Consider the following 21,608-nt stretch of genomic DNA (forward strand, 5'->3'; position numbering starts at 1 on the left):
ATATATATATATATAACTGAAATGTATATTCCATTCCAGCAGGGTTGCCGTCCACCCCCAGGAACTCGAGTATATATATTAAATATATAAAAGTTAAATATATATATAAAAGTTACATCTCGAGAAAACATTCTTTAAAAAAAGATTTTATTTTGAAGAAAAAAAATTTATAATTTATCGTATACATGTAGAAATAAAATTGTAAGGTACATCTGTTTTTAAAGACTTACAAATTATCTTTTTCTAATCTTCTCTGCTAGGGTTTGGTTTTACGTAGCTTGCATGGTAGCTGTTGATGCCTTGACAGGCGCGGCTGGCCATCCACGTTCATTCGCTGATCTTGTTTCTGTGGTGCCGCAACCTATTCTGGAAGTGGATCTTGCTTTCAGACCTCCGAATTTTCTGCGGAGGAATTAAACAAAACTGCATCGCCTTTCCGTTTTTCCTTGGTGCTCAAATTTCTCAGACAGAGGCCTTCACTTGACTCTATCAGATCCTTCATTTGCATCCGTTGGGGACTAAACGGTGTGCCTGTGGTCTCAGCTATGCAACGTCCCCGAAACGTGTTCATTAGAATGTTGAATGAATCGGATTTTAACAGGGCACTTTCCAGGGAATCATGCGAGATCAATGGGGTACCTTATCGTCCGTTTGCTTGGTCGCCGGAGTTCAGTGAAGAGAACGAACCACCATCTGTGCCGGTGTGGGTGTTTTTCCCGGGCTTCCACCTAACTTTTATCACACATCTGTGCTTAAGACGATCACGGCGCCGATTGGGAAGTTTATACGTAGAGATAATTCTACGACATGTGCTACCAGAACAGATGGCGCAAGGGTGTGCTTAGAGGTGGATGCATCACGTGAACCAATCAGCCACTTTTGGATTGGTTGTCCTGGTATGGCTTGGAGTCGAAGACAGGATTTATGCTATGAAACTCTTCCTGCGTATTGTCTTTCATGTAAAGTGCAAGGCCACAATTTGAAAACATGCAGATCCGGTATAGAAAAACAGAAAATTCATTCTAAGGGTGGACAGATTTGGGTTAAGAAGGGTGAGCAGCCTGATGCGGGAAAGGAACAAACTGTTGTCTCCCAGGCAATGGTGGTTTTTGCTTCTTCAATGGGAGGTTCGGGTGAGATTGGTGCAATGCAAGCTGCTGGCGGCTTGTTGGAGGGATTGCATGTGGTGGATCCTGTTTCTAATTCACAGGTTAGTAATTGTATTGAAATTGGGGTAGAGATGGTTGTGTACAACTCTCTACAGGTGGACTGTGAGTTACAACAGGTTTCAAATGAAGGTAAGACCCTGAGGGAGATGCGAGATGGGTTGGATGGGTTAGATGCAACGGGTAAGGAGGTTACTGCTATGGACCAGATGAGAGATGGGTTGGCTTGGAGAGATGATTCTACAGCTTCAAACATTCAAAGTGTGCCGCAGGATCTATCAGTGCAACAAGATCCGAAGGGAGATGGGCTAACTATATTGCCTGCGGGTTGTGAGCTTGCTATCCAGGAAGTGGAGGTAGATGGCTTTGGGCTTGTGCATCCAGTGCAAGCAGATGGTGAGGGTGGGGTGAGTTCAAATGATCGGGTAGTGCAGGTTATCTCTGTAGGGATTCCTGTGGCAGATGAGGAGATAGTGATAGAGGAGAGAGATGGTGTTGAATGCGAGTTGGACCTAAACCTTAATTTGGAAGAAATTCAGTCTGAACATGAAGTTGACAGGGACAATTTGAAGGTAGATATGCAAAAAGATTACAAGACAGATTCGGAAGTGATAAGCAATAACGTTGGTATGGTAAAAAAAAGGAGTTCTTCTAGGGCAGTGATCCGTCCCTCTAAATTTAATCTATGATTAGTCCAATCATTTTTTGGAATTTAAGGGGAATTGACACCTCACAGTTGAGATTGCGAAAGATTATTAAAAAATACAAGCCTAATATTTTGGCTCTGGCGAAACCGTTTTTGTTGGAGGACAGAATTCCTAACTTCTTGAGTAAGTTTAAATGTGATTATTATCTTACTAATGAAGCGTCTAGTGGTAAAATTTGGCTTTTGTGGAACTCGGTAGTATATGTGCAATTGTTGACTAGTTCCAATCAGTATTTGTCAGTGAAAGTGGAGGAGAATGGGTATAGTTTTATCCTAACTGTTGTGTATGCTAAATGTAATCATCTTGAGAGGAAGACTCTTTGGGAGGACTTGGAGGCTAGTGGTAGTGGTCTAGTCTCGTGGGTTCTTTGTGGTGACTTCAATATTATTAAGGAGGATTCTGAAAGAAGAGGTGGACATCCTCGTCAGTTTGCTGCGATGGCAGATTTCAACTTGTTTACTCAGAATTGTGGATTAATGGAGATGTTTCACAAAGGTCCAAGCATGACATGGTGTAATGGGCAAAGCGGTTTGGCAAGGAGTTGGGCCAGGTTAGACCGTTGTTTTATTGATTCTAACTTTCTCAACTGTTTTTAAATGTGTTTTATCAGGTCTTAGCTCGCACTACGTCAGATCATTCTTCGCTGGTGATCCAAATGGAAGAAGATCCTTTCAGGTATGGTCCTAGTCCCTTTCGATTTCAATTTATGTGGACTGATCATATTGATTTTATTAATCTTGTGGAGGGCGTGTGGAAGTAAGAGAGTTTGGGTTTTGGGCTTAATAAAATTGCTTTTAAATTGAAAAGGGTTAAGGTGGCTTTAAAAGAGTGGAACAAGAGTGTTTTTGGCAGGACTAATGTCATTATTCAGGAGTTAGAGCAACGTATTGAGAGATTGGAAATCAGTCTTCAAAGCTGTTTAACCCTGAGGATGACAATGATCTTATGGTGGCCAGGATGGAATTATCGACCTGGATGGGTAGAGAGGAGACAAGATTGTCTCATATGGCCAAGAAGAAATAGCTCAAAGATGGTGATCAAAATTCTAAATTCTTTCATGCTATTCTGAATGCTAAGAATCATAAAAGAATCAGTGATATGCGTTTGGCTAATGGCTCTTTTTTAAATACTCCTGCTAATATTCATAAAGCCGCTGTTGAGTATTTTCAACAGTTTTTGGGTCAAAGTGATTCTCGGGATTTGCCTAACTTAAGTCATTTAATATCTCCTGTGGTTACTGAAGAGGATAATTTACTCATCTCTAAAGCTCATTCCCTTGTGGAATTAAAGGATGCTCTCTTTAGTATTCCCATTGTCAGTAGTCCTAGACCGGATGGTTTCAATTCTGGTTTCTTTAGAGTTTGCTGGGACATTGTCAAAGAGGATCTTTTGGAAGCCAGTTCTGAGTTCTTCTAGTCGCTTTACCTTCCCAAGTTTTTCTGTGCCTCTTATATTGTCCTTATTCTTAAGGTTGATAAGCCTAATGGTTTTGACAAGTTTAGGCCTCTTAGTATGTGCTCTGTCTTCTATAAGATTTGTGCTAAGATTATCGTGGCTAGACTGACGAGCATATTGTCTAAATTGATATCTCAGGAGCAAGGGCTTTTATTCCTGGTCGTAGTATTTTTGAGAACATAAGCTTAACTCAGGAAATGGTTCATTCTATTCATAGAAAGACTATTGGGGGTAATGTGCTGATTAAGCTTGATATGTCTAAGGCTTATGATAGAGTTGATTTGAGGTTTCTTTTACATGTCTTGGATGCTTTTGGTTTTTCTTCCAAAGTTTGTGATTTAATTAAGTTGTACATCTCCACGCCTTGGTACTCTGTCATGATGAATGGTTCCCTCTGGGGTTCTTTAAGGTGAGCGTGGTTTGAGGCAAGGTGACTCTTTATCGCCCTATTTGTTCATTGTTATGCAAGAGATCCTTACTCGGCTTCTCAAGTATTCCTTTGCTAATGGTCAAATTGGGCAATTTTATCACCCTAGAGGTACTCCTCTTGTCTCTCATCTTATGTATGCTGATGACATTGTCATTTTTGCCAATGGTGGTAAAAGGTCGTTGAGAGGTTTGATGCATGTTTTGAATTTATATGAGGGTTGGTCGGGTCAACTTCTTAATAAGGACAAAAGCGCTATATTTTTTTCTAAACATATTTATGTTTTTAGAAAGCGGTCGAGTCTTAGAACTAATGGCTTCTCTGAATGGTCTTTCCCATTCAAGTACTTGGGTGTGCCTATTGTGGTTGGCAGATTGAAAGTTTTTGATTTTTGTGAATTACTAGGGAAAGTTAAGAAGAAAATTAAGGGTTAGAAGATGAAATTGCTCTCTACAGGTGGTAGAACTATTCTTCTTCGGCATGTGCTTTCTAGTATGACCACTAACCTTCTTGCTGTTCTTCATGTGCCAAGGAAAGTGCTCATGGAGTTGAATCGACTTCTGAGTTCTTTCTTTTGGGGTGAGTCTGAAGGTAAGAGTAAGAGAAAATGGGTTGCTTGGGCTAAGATTTGTAGACCTATTCATGAAGGAGGGTTGGGCATTAGAGCTTTTGGGGATATTCAGAGGGCGTTACATATGAAACTAGCTTGGAAATTGATTTCGGGTCAGTCCTTATGGACTGATTTCTTTAGAGGCAAGTATGCTAGGGGCAACCATTTATCTCTTTTGGTGCCTAATAAGGGCACTCGTTTTTGGAAGTCTATTGTTAAAAGTATCCTTGATGTTTTAAGTAATTCTAAGTGGTTGGTGAGAGAGGGTAATATCTCTTTTTGGTTCGATACTTGGGAGGAGGGCAGTCCCCTTAATGCTCATTACCCGGTTATTGAGCAACTGTTTTTAAAGATAAAAGACATTTGCACTGAGAATGGGTGGGATATCTCTTTGCTGGAGAGGCTTGTGGGTCAGCAGAAAGTTTCAGAATTGGTTGATTACTTGTCTAGGAGGAAAGAGGGGCATGATGTTTTTATATGGATGAAGGAGAAGGATGGCAACTTTACTACTAAAAGTGCATGAGTTGCATCAGAGTTCGGGCGCCTCCTTTGACTTGGGCCCATTGGATTTGGCATAAATTCATTCCTAAGAAAATTTCCATAATGATGTGGAAGGCTTCTAATAATTGCCTGAGGGTGGATGACAAGGTTAAATTGGTTGGGATCCCAATGGTTTCGAAATGTAATTGCTGCTCCTCAGGTCATAGTGAGGATCTTAATCATGTTCTTTGTACTGGTGAATTTGCTAGAAATATATGGAGATTAGATTCGGTTCAATTGGGTGTTCAGATGGGTAATTATAGTACTTGGCAGGAGCAAACTAATTTTTGGTTTCATCGTGCTAGTATCTCTTCTCAGGTTCGGACTATTTTTGGCCTTATTCCTTCCATTGTTTCTTGGAAGCTTTGGGAAAGACATTGCAAAGCTAGGTACGAAGGAAAGGCTGATACCATTGATTCGGTTTGGTATGGTATTAAGGATTGGATCCGCAAAATTATGCAGGGGAACACCAAATATTTGCGCCTTCCTAGTCAAGATGTGGTCCTTTTAAATAGGCTGGATATTCCGGTTTCTACTCCTAAAGTGAAGAAAGTGGCTATTGTGAAATGGAACCCGCCCTTGCAGGAGAGGGTTAAGCTTAATACTGATGGTAGCAGTTTAGGAAATCCAGAGCCGGCTGGTGCTGGGGGCATTATTCGAGATGCTGATGGTAAATTATGTGCGGCTTATTCTGTTTCCTTAGGTCATGGTTCTAGTAATTTTGCTGAAATGAGGGGTTTATTAGAAGGGGTTAGGAGGTGCAACCAGATGGGTTTTCACAGGGTTGATATTGAGACGGATTCTCAACTTTTGGTTAGCTGGGTTATTAAGGGCGAGTGCAATATTTGGTATCTTGAGGATTTTTGGGATGAGATCAAAATTTGTCTTGATAGACTGGAATATAGTGTGAATCATGTATTTCGTGAAGGAAATGTTGTGGCTGATTATCTTGCTAAACAAGGAGCTGGGGGTTTAAACATGGATTGGCTCGACATCGATCAATTACCTAGTAATTTAAGGGGCCTTCTTCGTATGGATAGACTTGGTTTTCCTTACTTGAGGTTGTCTTTGTGAGGTCTCTTTCTATTTTGCAATAGCATCTTTGATTATGTCTTTATATGCATGTGCTAATTCTTTCCTGCAGGTTGTTGCTCAGATCTTTTCTCCTGGTTTAATTTCATTATATAAGGGAGGTTCTTTGTATTTTGATTTAGTGATAAGGTTTCTTTTTTTGATGCCTGAGTTTTGGCTTTATTATATATGTGTAACTCCCAGGTGCTTGTTTGTAACCATAATTTTCCTCAGCCACAAGTGAGGGTTTATTAATAAAATTGGAGTACCGTCCTCTTTTTAAAAAACAAAAAAAAATATAGAAATAAAATTCTAAAACACACAATTTAACATCTCCTTTAAATTTCTTATGACAATATTTTATGGAATAATATTCTTTCATTATCCTTATAATTTTTGTGATGATCTTTTTAGAGATTTTGTTCTCAATAAAAACTTACTGGTGACTTTTCATAAGCTCATATTTTATTTTACTATATAAGTTAGTTTATACAAGTTTTTATATAAAGCCTGAATATTTTGGTGCCACATTTATAAGTATATAACGTTACAATTGAGAATTCAAATAAACTTATTTCTTTTTTAATGAAATCTAAACGATAAAAGTTTTCAACTATTTTTTTTCAAACAAAATGCCAACCTTAAATGATTCTTCTAATGTTTATCTCAATTTGGATTCTATATTAAAAAGCTTAATATCATATAATCAAAAAATTTGGGTTCCAAATTAATAAATTTATTATTCTCATAAACTTAATTTTAGTTTTAAACTTTTCTAAAATTTACCCATCAAATTGCAACAATTGTTGAAAAGAAAAAATTAATTTTGAAGGGGCCACATGATAGAAAATGCATAATATATAGAGGTTAAACAAAATTTTGGATAAAAAATTAGAGAGAGATATTCCTATGTGTATACCCATTTTTTAGAGTTTTGGAGAGCACATGATGGCTATAATTTTTAGAGCATCCAATGATCCACATCTCGCTCCTCCAAATTTCTTTCTAAATTTTGGAAAAAAATAATCTTTTATTTATATTTTAAAAATTTCTTACATTTTATTCTATATTTTTTTTCTATTCTATTAAAATAATATTATTTTTATTTTTTATTTATTATTTTTTCTTTAACTTTTTTTTACATCTAAACGATTCACTTTTTTTATTTTTTTTAAACTATTACTTTCAAGCGAATATTTTAAACACAAAACCGAAAATTATTTTTTTGCCTGTACAATCAAATTTTCAAAAGTATTATGTCTTTAAGAACAATATAATTTTCATCAAAACTTACTTTTTACCCCGTCTCATTCTCTATTTTTTTTATATTCTATTAAAATAAATTTTATTTATTCTTTATTATATTAATATTCGCCTTTTCCAATCCCTCTTTTCCATATTTAAAAAATGAGATTGGGTGGCCATGTGGTAGGAACCCATGTTTTATGACCCATGGTCAAGCCACTAGCTAAGTTAAGATAAGGTTGGACAGCCCCAAAATAGCCCCATGGGCATGCCTTGGGGCCTGCCTTGACATGCCCAGGATGCCCAAGGAGGTTGGTGACCAAACCAGCCCATTCAGCATGGCCAGCGCGCACAGCACGCGCAGCCCAGCGCGCCCAGCACGCATGCCGCGCGCGCGCCCCACGTGGGCACGCCTCGCCTGCGCCCAGCGCCCAGACCAGCCCAGGGTCCTGTCAGCCACATGCCAACAGCCAGCCTAGCCCACCCATGGGCTCATGCATGCCATGGGTCAACTTAACCCATGCCAACTATGTTATTTTTTATTATTAATTTTTATTTAATTATTTATTTTCCAAGGGACCTATTGGAGGTTTCCAACTTGTAATCCTTATAAATAGGACCATTAGTCTTTGCATTCATATCTTTTGGCAAATTTCCTAGTGGGTAGACTATTTTGTTCTTAAGATCATCTTTCGGTGCTAAAGCACTTGGGCTTTTTGGGTGCAATTCGTGAATCCCAAAGAGAGGATCACACCTTGCAATTCGTGAATAGGTGTGGTTCAATCTATCTATCTTGTTCTTGCAACTTGGTGCAATTCGTAAATCCAAGTTGTGTTTATCAATATATGAGGTTTATTCAATTCTTGTGCAATTCGTGAATCAAGTGTTGAATTATCTTGTTTGTTCTTTGGTTCATTCAAGTAGTTAAGTATTATTGTTTTTGTTCTTGAGTGTTCTTCATTTGTTCTTGGTGTTCTTCACAATTTTTGCTCTTCCAATCCATCCAAGCCACCAAACTCGACCACCATCTTGTTTATCATTCTTTCCGTAAGTTTGTCACTTTCTATAATTGGTTTGCCTCATCAAAACTTGCCCTAGCCGAAATACACCTAGCCTCCACTCCCACTTACCATATTCGGCCATCCTAAGCCATCCACCATAAACTCTAGCCGACCACATCCTTACCCTAAGTCCAAAACCCTAAACACAAGCCCTAGCCGCCCATCATCATTTTCCCAACACCAAACCCTAAACCCAAGTAGCGCCAACTCCATCATTTTAATCCTTGACCTAGCCATCTATCAAGAGTCCTCTTTGGCAACTTCCTTAAGTCAATGAAAGTTGACTCAATCCAATCCAATCTCATAATTCTAGGAACTTCCCTAGAATCACTCCATCCCTCTAATCACTCATCCAATTCCTTAAATCACCCTTCTTACAATCACTCCAAGTCAACTATTAATTCAAATTTCAATTTCCCTCTTCAATCAAAGATTCATTCCATCTTTCAAACTTACTATATCCATTCCTAAGCCAACCAAACCCTAGCCCCACTCTTCCATCTTATTTCCAAACTCTAGCATCATTCTAAACTCAAACCCTAAGCCATCTCTTGCTAATCTCGAAATCCACCCTAGCCACCTCACAAAACCCTAGCTACACTTCACCATTCCTACCCTAATTATCATCCAAGTGGCCCAAACATCAAGGGCAACCCTTAGGCCATTTCCATTGCATCAAACACCCATAATCTTAAGCCAATCTTCCAAGACTACACCTTTCTCATCCCACCATAGTCCACGGCAACCCTAGTTGCCTCCAACCCGAACTCTAACCTCATCTCATCCATTCCACCCTAGCTTCCATCATCTTGGCACTTCACTCAAGAACAAGTCTAGCCACCTATATTGATTTGCCTTAGCCTACCTAAATACATCATTATTCCATACCCAAACACCATCATTTTATGGAAGGCCAAACAAGTTGGCAAGGTCACTCGGTCGTTATCTTCACCAAGGCAAGCTAGTGGACCTTAGTGTTAGGGACAAGACCGGGGTCCCTAACACTATGGTAGGCGTCGCCTGTTGCATAGGAGAGACATGTAGTGCAGGACATGAGTGTAGATATGGGAAAGAGGGGTTGCTTTTGGGTGCGGGACTGTTGAATAAATAATTGTCCAAAAATTAAATAGGGAGCTATGATTAAGGTTACTTTACGCCTCCAGTTTAAAATTCATTTCAATTCATTTTATTTCATCTTATTATTATAATTTTTTTAAATTTCTACACAAAATATAATAAACAATTTAACTTTTATTCTATTATTTACAAACCATCTCATCTCATCTCAACTCATCTATGAATTCAAACCACTTAGATGTTAAAGTAATTTTAAATGACTTGTGAATAATAATAAAAAATAATAATAAAAGATTTAATAATAAATAAAAATGAGATAGTATAAGGTATTTTTGATCATTTTACTAATAAAAATACTATAGGAGTGATTTGGACTCAGAGATGAATTAAATTAGATTGAGATGATTTGTGAATAGTAGAATAAAAGTTAAATTATTTATTATATTTTGTGTGATAATTTGATAAAGTTATTTTAAAATTTGAAAAAGTTAAATTATTTATTATATTTTATATAAAAATTTAAAAAAATTATAATAATAAAATAAAATAAATTGAAATAGATTTTAAATATAAACGATTATCGAGAGAGTAATTGTTTAACTCACAAATATATTCTCTAAAAAAAGTATAGACATTGTTTCAAAAAATAAAAATGTATAAACATAAAGAAATACTACAAATTGTTTAAGGCACATGATGGCCGTGATGGAATTCCTTTGTACCTCTGGCTGTCCTCGTTCCCTAAAACAGTGAGCCAGACGCGGACTGCCTTTTACACAAAACGATAAAATTTTCTCAAATATATAGACAAAGAGACATGAATGATGAGACGGAAGTGCGAGTTTTTTTAAATTACTTTGGGATGTTGTGTTGAGTTGAATTAAGATAATAAAATATTATTAAAATATTTTTTTTAATATTATTATTATTTTAAAATTTTAAAAATTATATTATTTATTATATTTTATATTAAAATTTAAAAAATTATAATAATAAATTAAAATAAACTGAAACTTAAACTTTTCAAAGTTTGGTAAGGGAACAGTTCAAAAATAATAATAATAATAAAAAGAGAACACCTTATTAGTTATTAGACTTTTTACGATGAATGGCATTATTTATCATTTATTTATTTATTTTTCTATACAAAAAATCTATTCCGAAAACATGGCTAGCCTGAAATCCCTTCTGACTCCGGAGTTTCTCTTCATTTTGTCATGGTGGTGCTTTGGGGGAGAGCAACTTTCTCATGCACAGACAAATTCCACCCTCAAACCTGGCGAGGCGCTTCGTTACCCGGACCAGTTGGTTTCGGCTGATGGGAGATTTCGACTAGGCTTTTTCAGCTTCAGCAGTCCGGAGGTTTCGGATGTCGGCTATTTGGGAATATGGTACTCCGATGATATCTACAACACCAAATTATGGGTTGCGAACCGAGACAGGCCTATATCTGTCAGAACAGGAAATCTCACAATGGAGGCAGACGGCCAATTGAGAATTAATTTGAATAATGGAGGGAGTCCAATTCCGTTGAATTCTAAACAAACAGCACCAAACTCAAGCGCTACTCTAGATAACTCGGGAAACTTCATCGTGAAAGAGTTGAATCCTGATGGGTCTACCAAAAGGGTCTTATGGGAAAGCTTTGATTATCCGACAGACACACTTCTGCCTGGTATGAAACTAGGCATCGACCATAAAGCAGGGAAAGAATGGAAACTTACTTCGTGGCTATCCGAACAAGTCGCCGCCCCCGGAGGCTTTTCTCTCGAATGGAGTCCTGTCAACGGGACGGGACAATTGGTAATGAGACACAGAGGGAATATGTACTGGCTCAGCGGGGTTGGGAGTGAATCCTACTTTCAGAATATTGTTGATCAGATGACAGCAGATTCTGACTACTACAATTTTAGCTATATTTTTAATGAGAACGAGAGTTCCTTCCGTTATTCTGTTCCTGACGGGAGAATTTCGAGGTTCGTCTTGAGCTCAGATGGGATGCTTACAGATAATCCAAAAGCTATTTATGTGAGAAGTGGTATGTGTTTCGGTTACTCCTCGGATCCCGGTTGTGTGCAGCAGAATTCAACCGCCTGCAGGAGTAGCAGTCAAAAATTTGAACAGCGAACGGGTCAATTTCCAGGAGGAGTGTCTCAAGGGGACCACAATTGGAACACCAGTTTTAGTGATTGTTGGACTAAATGCTGGAGCAATTGTTCCTGCGTTGGTTTTCAAACAAATTCAGCAAATGGAACTGGATGCCTATTATTCAGCGGTCAATTTGTGGAAAACGGCATCAATGCTCAATCAATCTATGTTCTTATTACGCCAGAAACTAGCAGTAAGACCCCCGCCTCTCTAGCAAAAAGATGGTGGATAGGGATCATTGTAGCTGTAGTGGCTGCTCTTGCTGTAGTGATCTTGGGATGCTTATGCTTTTTGAGGAAGAAAAAACTACGACGTAAGTATTTTAGCTGCTGAAAGAATATGATTTAATTCATATATAAAGCCAGATTTAACTATATATGAATCAATTCTGCAACAGGAGATCAAGAAAGCAATCAGGAAGTTGCTTTACTATTTGAAGACACAAATGAAGCTAGCAATGATGGGAAGAAAGGTCATGATGTGAAAGTATTCAGTTTTCCTTCCATAGTCGCTGCTACGGACAATTTTAGCACCGAAAATAAACTAGGACAAGGTGGCTTTGGTCCTGTATACAAAGTAAGGCTTTGTCGACCCATTATATATTTTCTAACTCGTGTAGAGCTTGATAAATTACCAATTGTCTCGAAATCTTAAACTCTTCAATTTAGTGAAATGTATGGGAATCAACATTCGAACTCAGAACCGTTGTTTTGGTACAAATAATCAATTATCCTTGCAAGTTTAAGCTGATCACAAGAAGTGTATTTAATTATTTAACTTTTATTCTAACAAAGTTTATCCTGATATTAATTTAGGGAAAATTACCTGAGGGGCAAGAGATAGCTGTTAAGAGACTTTCGAGGAGTTCCGAACAAGGATTGGTGGAGTTCAAGAATGAGCTTATACTCATTGCAAAACTCCAACACATGAATCTCGTTAGACTTTTGGGTTGTTGTGTTAAAGGAGTTGAAAAGATGTTGATCTATGAATATATGCCCAATAAAAGCTTGGACTTCTTTCTTTTTGGTTCGCCGTGTTCTTATCTTTTTCTTTGGTTCAGTATGTCTTTTAATTGTCACTCTACTGTGTATTGATTGTCTGTACAAAATTTTATCGATCCAAAGAAAAGGGAGCTTTTGGATTGGAAGCGACGTTGTAACATCATTGAAGGCATTGCTCAAGGGCTTCTTTATTTGCATAAATATTCTAGACTAAGAATTATTCATAGAGATTTGAAAGCGAGCAACATCCTGCTTGATAACGATATGAACCCCAAAATATCAGATTTTGGCATGGCCAGAGTTTTTGGCCGGAATGCTGCTGACGCTATTACAGAGACAGTAGCAGGACACGGTAAGTAAATATGTACAATTTTGTCTGTTAGCACTTTATCCTCTTAAGGCTGAATTTTCATTTATGTTTTTGGTTGTAGTGGTTATATGTCACCGGAGTATGCCATGGGAGGTAAGTTTTCAGAGAAGTCAGATGTGTACAGTTTTGGAGTTCTGATGTTGGAGATTGTGAGCGGGCAGAAGAGCAGTGGCATTTATAATCCTGAACATCACCAGAGCTTAGTGGGATATGTAAGGACGCTAAGCCTCAATTTTTCCTTTCTTGCTTTGTTTTTTACTCTAAATAAAATGATCAAAGTGATCTTGGATATAAGTTGCTATTCCTTAAAATTTTACATCGTTTGATATCTTTATGCTACCTGTGTACCCGAGGGTCCCAAATAATCAAATTGAACTGTATTTAAGCTGTGAAACATGGGGTTAGTTACAGGCTTGGGAATTATGGAGAGAAGGTAAAGGCATGGAGCTAATGGACTCAACTCTGGTTGAATCCTATTCTGAGCACCAAATCTTAAGATGCATCCATGTGGGTCTCTTGTGCGTACAAGAGTTTGCAGTGGATAGGCCTACCATGTCTGATGTTATTTCTATGCTTACCAATGAATCTCTTCCTCTTCCTATTCCAAAGCAAGCAGCATTTTCCACTCAAAGACAGTTGACGGAGGCGGGCGGAGAAAAAGAAAGTACGGCTTCAGCCACTATAACCATTTCCGAGATGGATCCCCGGTGAGGATGGAAACATCAACCTATGAGATACATTATAGTGTGAAAGAAAAGTTTCATGTGTTCTAGGAAGACCCGTTTGGAGCTTGTTATGTGCAATAAGAATATTGTTCATGTGATTGTTTATCAGAAGAAAAGAAGAAGGGGCGAATTGTTTATGCAAATTGTTGTAGCGTGGGTAGCATGCATCAGAGATATACAATTGGCATCTTTCTTGAATTTTTATTTTTGTTAAAATCTGTATTGGTTTCTTGATATTCATTTGGCTCTAAACGCGTCTCGAAATGGTTATGTTGATTGAATATTGTGCAGCTGGAGTTTCCTTCTTGACTCATTCATTGCCTATTAGATAAAAAACAGGGAGACAGAGTAGTAGGAACTACTAATACATTAATGGTCAAGAAGAGAGTGGAAAATCTTCCCCACGCTGGTGTGTGGTCTAGGGCGTCATAAGTAAAATTTTCTTTTCGAAAAGCCTCTTTCTTTCTACACAAATTGAATAAAAAAGGAAGAAAAGAAAAAAAAAAAAAAGGCACATAAGCGCACTAAAGTCAATGTGGGGGGCTTGTATATACTATACAAAGGAAGCTTTCTATATCTTCCTATATCTTATAACGTGAACAGTAATAAACAGTAATTTTATATAAGCGGCTATTGAGCCGTACAGTAATGAACAGTGAATTCTTGTCCCTATGTAGAAGCTTTGTGTTATATTTTTGTCCTTTTTCTTTATTCCTTTGTGTTCTTTTTTTGTGAGGATGTAAATGTCTTTTTTAGTGTCGGCTGCTTTACCTTTGACTTTTCGCGATGGAGTGTTCAAACCCTAAGTTATTTTTTTCTCTTTCTTTCTTTTCTCTTCTCCCTCCTTTCTCCTCTGCGCCGCAGCCCACCCTGATCCCTCTCTCCCTCTCTACAACCAATGTCGCCGTCAGCAAGCTCTACACCATGCCGAGTCACCCATATCTTCCATTTCTCTTCTCAACCTCCTCCACTGCAACTTAGATGGAGCCGCTGTAGGTGCATCAAAGGGTAGGCAAATTTAGTTCTTTTTTTTCTTTCGATCTTTTCTCTTTCGTCTTAGATCTCTGGGTAGATATTTATTTTGCTTTGGTGAATGCTGATCTGCTCTTGATTCTCCCATTGCAGTTGTCGAAAGAGGCTGTCTCCGCGCCTCTCTCGCAAATTCCAACTCCTATTTCAATTGCACCTAAGGTGTCCTCGGACTCGGCTTTGAAATATGTTACATTCGGATTATTCAGCTGGGATCAGGACAATGACGAAGTCAAGGTAATAACTGATTTTTATTTCTGAAAAGGGGTTTTAATAAAGCTATTGAATATTAGGTTCTCTATAACCTAGAAGCAAAATAGACATCAAAGCGTTGAAAGGCATCAAAACAAGTATAATATGTAATTTTTTTTATTTTTTGTGCTGAGTTTACGTTTTCAATTTCTCGGTTTAAAGGACATTGGTTGCTCTAATGTTGCTCTAATGCATCAGTAAAAAAATGTATATAATTTTTATTATTTTGATATTCTCTATTCAGAGTGTTTTGTTAAGAACTCGAGAAACTTTGGTGGCTTTTGCAAACCATTTTAGATGGTAAAGACCAAATGAGCTTTAACTTTGAAATTATGAACACATGTTCTCTACCTTACTTTTTCCCGTAGATTATGTCTTGATCCCCTTTCCTAATTTCTATTTGTTGTGGAGAATTTGATATTTGCTTCTTGTTAAATCACTTGATCTAAAATACTGTATAGCTCATATTTTCCTTGAAAATTTTATAATGTGTGTCATTTTTTCTTCATAGTCTCTATTTGTCCGTAGTTAATATTCATTAGCTTTTATATGTGCTAAAGCTATATTGGCAGAGTATTATGGTGTTGTTCTTGGAGTATTGTCTGCAGTGTTATATGGACGAAGAGGCCGTGTCTGGAGGAAGGTAGCTCTCTCTAATATGCTTGGTTGTCATTGATTTTAGGGTGTATGATGTATGAATAATGCTCATCATGTCAGTTAAACATCATAATCTTAGAGCATGTAAGCTTTGGTTTTATTTCTGACATGTTTCTCTTTTTTTTTTGTTTTCATCCAATGCTTAACATGAATGCAAGAGTTTTGCTTTTATAGACATATCTAATGTTGGTGAGGTATTATAGTAGACTTGTAGATGTGTTGGTCAATTAGAATGATTTAATAGGAAAGAATTATTTTTATAAGGAATCAACTAATGGGATAACTTTTCAATTAGTTTTTATCAATGAGAATGATGATTGGAAGAAAATAGATATCATTTCTATAAATAATATTATTTTCTACTTGTCAAAAAACAAAAAAAAAACATTGTTCTTTTCTACTTATTAGAAAAATAAATACTATTCTTTTCTCTAAATACTCAGATGTTTCCTTATCATATTCTCCATTCTATATCTTTTTTCACATCAAACTTCTCTTAATCTTAAATTGTTTCTAACTATTTTTTTTTCATACTTTTAGCATTTTTTTTGGTCTATTTTCTTTATAGTTTCCCCATTTCTTTCAATGTTGTCCTTTGTCATTGCGAAACTAAGCATATTTGCAACTTTATTTGCCACTCTGTTTTATTGTGAGCTTAACCTGGAATTACCATCAAAAGATGGCCCTGAAACTGAGGTTCTGACAGAGCAAGTGTTGGGTATGAAAGAAATGATAGTTCCCCTTTTCGCTGGAATCTTATCAGCACTGAGAAGGGTGATTGCATGGCACGTGTCTCTCAAGTTGTTGATCTTCAGCTAAATGCATATTGTGCACTCTCTATTCACCCATTTATTTCAAATACATTTTACCCCTTTCATAATTGATGTGAGCTCCCTGATATCAACGACAATATCAAATTCTAACCATTTTCTGATTTCAGAATCAACTTAAGAAACGGCTCCATGTCATAACTATTGCTTCTGCAACATGCTTTCGGTTTCCTGTGGCCATGTGGGACATGATCATAGTAAGTCTCCACCTTTTTAGACATAGGTTTAATGATACATGTTTCTGAAAGAAAATAATCCCTTGTTAATGGTACATTTTATGACTCACCCTCTCCCTCTCTGGGCTTTTTGTTGAAACACTTAGGGATCACCTTCTGATAACGGTATGAAGTTTCCATTCTCTGCTTGGGCTTTTCTGGGCACCATTCTCTTCGAAGTTATGATGATATTCTATGTTGACAGTATTGCAGAAGAAATGTTCTTTACATGATAATCTCCTTCTTGCTGCTATCTCTCTCTCTCTCTCTCTCTCTCCCTACACACATAGACCGCATGCATAACAATTGCATGCATGTATATAAAGAGTAATCTAATGCCCTTTGTGCGCATTTTGCTACAAGTGTTCTATTGTAAATATTTTCAATTTCAAAAGATCTCATGATTATAGGATATACTTAGGGGGTTGACAAAATGATTGGATAACTCATGTTTCTAGATTACTCATGGTTTTTTTCTTTTCCGAGGCATTTAATGGTAGCAGGAGGATGCATCATTGTCATGTAGGATCATTTACCATATCTATTTCAACAGCAACGATATAAGAGATTCAACATTTTGTCCATCACCCGTTAATGAAACACCAACATAAAGTCTAAATATATATTTCCACCGAACTGCAAAATATTATGAATTTATAACTTAATGAAACATTGGTATGATATCACTAATGCAACTTTTGGTGGGTAGGTCGTAGACCTGAGAATGCAATTTTTTTTTTCAAGTTTTTAAAATTTTTTTTTTTTTTTCATATGACATTTTTTAAATTTTCATATCAAGATAGATTATTTTTGCTCTTTATGAGTTTTTTGTGTGATGCTCTTCATATGTATAGGTCATGAAGATTGCATGAGACATAACTAAAAAATCGTTTGCAGTTTATACATGAAAGAGGAATTGCTTACCTAGATGTCAGACGTTATAATATTCATGTAAATAGTGATGTTTATAAATTTGGTGATTTTGGATGTACGTGCAATTCTCACGATAAGAGCTTGCCCATGGAATAGTGATTTTGTATATTTTTCAATTTATATAAAGAATGTCTTTAATTTGTTGTTTAGAATGTATCTTTGAAGAGCTTTCGGCTACGTTTGGGTAGTGAGAATACCTGAGAAGTGTTGAGAATATTTGTGAATAGTAGTGAAAAAATAGTGAAAAAATAATAATAAAATAATGAATAGTAGGTAAAAAGTAATAAATAATAAAAAAGTAGGTAAAAAATAATAATAAAGTAAGGAATAGTAGTGAGAGTACTTGAGGTACTCTTGGTACCCAAACGTAGTTGAACGTCTTGGTTTTTGTCATCAATTCAATGTTTTAGTGCATGTTATGAAATAAATGATAATGTATTCTTCTATTTTGAAGATTTTAATTAATTTTGGCACTTTTTGAATGAATTGGCATACGTGCCTTGCACGTGGCACCTTACTAGTATATATATCAGAAGACATATTTATATAGCATAAGCTGCGTTAATTTCGACTTTAGTTTCAACTCGACTTATCAGAAGACATTATTAATTGAGTTTTAAAATATGAAGTGACAAAATATAACAGTTAGGAAGAGACCAATAATTGAAAATACAATCGTTGGGAATGGATGAATTTCGGAAAGAATGACCGATAAAAAAAAAAAAAATTAAAAATATGATTATCAAAAAGAATAAAAAACAAAGTATCTATAATCTATAAATATATATATATATATATATATATATATATATATATATACACACACACACACACTAATGCACGTGCTTATGCCTAGTTTCCTAAATTGATTAATTTTAAAAAATAATTTGATTCTTATAAAAAAATATAGATTTCAATCAATAAACAATTTCTATTTCAATAAACAATCAATAAATAATTTCATTGATTTCTACACTGAACAATACAAGCAATCAAATTATCTATACTTTAAATAAAAAAGAAACAGACATAACAAAATAACATATCAAATCAAAAAATACCAAAAAAATGAAACCTATAAAAGAACAATATCACATACGAGAATTCTTAAATAAAATATTTACTAAAATTTATTTGCTCTTCAAAGCAAGTGGCGAATAAAAATTATTAGTAGGGACCAACTTATTATATTTTTTAGTATATATTTTACATTTTTTAGCAATAACAATAACAATACTTATTATAACATTTGATTAGCTGACATTTCATAATTTTAGAATTATACTGATAACTAACTAATTTTTATTTATGTATTCCCAGTATTGCATGAGCTTTTTCTATTTGATAGACTTTTATGAAATCATATTCTCTTTATTAATTGATAATTTAATCATTATATATATTGGTAATGAAGAAGTTAAAAGTCTAATTGCCTTAAAATATTGCTAAAAAAGAAGTATTGGTAAAACAATTAATTGACTTAAAATATTTATGTATTCCCAGTGTTTATTATCTTTATCTTTTATGTATTGCCGATTGTGTCAGAAAATATTTTTTTTCTACAGGTTGTATGTTTTGTCCTTTATTGGGTCACTACACAGTAAATTCTTTCAGCCTTTTATTAGCCTTTTATTTAATTTTGCTTACCGGAGATCAATATCATCATCTATTATTAATTATAAAATAAAAAAACAATCAATTGTCATCAGTTGTGTCAGTGATAATTTGTCATCAGTTGTGTTAGGCTAAGGGATTGATAGAGGACACTTTATTTGTATGCTCGATCGCCTCCGAATGTGAATAGGTAGTATTTTGGTCGAGTTTTTCCTATTAATTGTGATAAGTTTTTTTTTTCTTTTTTGTAGTAACAGAAAACAATCAAATTATAAATAAATAATAAATGTCATTAAAATAAAATAAAAAAAGTATGATTGACCTTTCTTGTGCTCAAACCTGGGGAAAAGATTTTTTTTTTTTTTTTTTAAAAAAGAACAATTATGAAGCTAGAGTGTATATCTACTCCATTATATATAAGCTAGAGTACGATGATATTGGATTTGGCACAATGCAAGTTTTCTTTGTATTTTCATCAAATCCACCATCTTCTTGAAATATTATAGAGCAATATTAGGAAAATAAAATAAAAAACAACTGAACGATATTAAAGAGGACAGAAAATGTGAGGAAGATGCTCATGGAAAGTTGGCCAGTGAGCATGCACCCGTACGGGCAGAGGTACCCAATCTTGAAGGACTAGTGGTAGATAACCCAGGAAGTTTCTTTCTCGTTTCATTTGTATTTGCGCGCCCATGCAAATAACATGCGGAAGTGCATTTCTTCGCTGTGATTGTATTGAGGTCCTCTGTTTCACACTCCACCCCTAGAAAATGTATATGGAACCCATTAGTTAAGATTAAGCCTCTCTTTGAGTTGACTTGAGTTGTATTTTAACTCATACTATCTATTATCAAGTTTCAGAATGAGTGGCTTGCCTTTAAATCAAGAAAGTGAATTAGATTTCAAACCCATAAGCATGCTCATTTTTATCTAATTGATGTTATGCTGTTTACTTGTTAAATAACTTACAGCTGACAACAATAGCCTAGTTTCCACTCTTACTCAAAATGCAGTAAGCCTTTAGACTTTCAATATAAGAGAAGCATTTAACATACAAATTCAGTTTAGAAATCTAGAAACTAATGAATGAGATGAAGGATGCACAAGGGCTACCTGTTAACTCCTCAAACCAAACAAATACTTCAAATAGAAAAATAATGATGCTGATGATAAAACAACACAGAAGGATATAACTCTAGACATGGTATAACATTTTTGTAAAATAGCCACAACTCAGGTAAATAATATATATGTTATAAACCAATCAGTTCAAACACTATACCTTCTGAATTGCAACAATCAAATTATCCCTCGCGGTTGAAGATGGACTATCTATTGCCAGACTCTGAAAATATCGATACACAGCCACCAACTCATCCCCGAATATGAAGCCAAGATAGCAAGCTGTCACAAAGATCAGAGAATGTCACGGTAAAAGATCAAGATCATAATAAAACATATAAATACGGCCTAAACAGGGAATATATTAGGATCAAAAGTTTTTTTACAAGATGTACCGATAAAAAAAATAGTTCTTTTACAAGATAGATAAATTTTATTAATAAGAAGGGAGTTATCACTGTATACAAGGAACATATATTATTCACTCAGCCAGCAAAAGAGAAAAGTGCTATAAAGTCCTGCAAAATGCAATTAGGATAAATAGTAGCATAGTGTTAATAAATGGGAAAAACCTGATAATGGGGATTTCCACTTAATGGCCAAAGAGATGCAGCTTGCAAGTAGTACCTTGACGCTGCCATATACTCCCTACTTTTGGAGTCACCCTCCCCATATAATCATTTATAACGAGCAAGGTCACCCAAGGTAGTCTTGCCCAGCCACCTGAAAGTAATGCAGCGTCGTGCTCCGCCGCCTAGATCCACCGCTGTGATCAGCCACTGAGAGGCGCAACAAAGTCGTCTGGCAACCCCTCGCTTAATCCCTCTCTCCCCGATCTCCTCCCTCAACATGCAAATAAAAAACAAAAAATTCAAAATCAGATCTTGGATCATCTTCAATAACATGAAAAAAAGATCTATTTTTTCATAAATCTATAAATCACACAACTTAAAAAAAGACAACTCGGGATAGAGAAAGGGAAAGAGGAAAAAAATGAGAAAGGATAAGATCACAGGAATCCATCTACAATCTTCAAACTAGTTCAACGGTATGGAAGAAAAAAAAAACTCAATGGTGCAGAAAACAAACCTGAAGAGAGAACACAAACTTGAAAAGAGAAGATGCAGATAGGAGAGAGATAGAGAGAAGAAGAAGAATGAGAGAGAAGAAGGTCACTTCGGTGAGCAGAAAGAAACAGAAAATAAAGAGGAAAGAGAAAAACAAGAAAATAAAAAGGCTGAAAGATTAAATACGAATGAATAAGAATTTATTGTGTAGCAGCCCCATAAAGGACAAAACATACAACCTGTAGAGAAAAAGTATTTACTGACACAATCGGCAATACATAAA

The 21,608-nt window shown here is 35.8% G+C and overlaps 1 protein-coding gene across 1 annotated transcript; it reads left to right on the forward strand.

The window, feature by feature from the left end:
- Window positions 1-10,494: 10,494 nt before the first annotated feature.
- LOC121248972 (G-type lectin S-receptor-like serine/threonine-protein kinase CES101) lies at window positions 10,495-13,431 on the forward strand. The gene is made up of 6 exons (XM_041147611.1): window positions 10,495-11,820; window positions 11,905-12,083; window positions 12,323-12,533; window positions 12,624-12,860; window positions 12,940-13,090; window positions 13,290-13,431. Exons 1-5 carry the CDS (start codon window positions 10,527-10,529, stop codon window positions 13,014-13,016), a joined length of 1,998 nt encoding a protein of 665 aa, XP_041003545.1. The 5' UTR covers window positions 10,495-10,526; the 3' UTR covers window positions 13,017-13,090; window positions 13,290-13,431.
- Window positions 13,432-21,608: the final 8,177 nt, after the last annotated feature.

This window comes from Juglans microcarpa x Juglans regia, chromosome 2D, assembly GCF_004785595.1.
Source record: "Juglans microcarpa x Juglans regia isolate MS1-56 chromosome 2D, Jm3101_v1.0, whole genome shotgun sequence".
Classification (NCBI taxonomy): domain Eukaryota; kingdom Viridiplantae; phylum Streptophyta; class Magnoliopsida; order Fagales; family Juglandaceae; genus Juglans; species Juglans microcarpa x Juglans regia.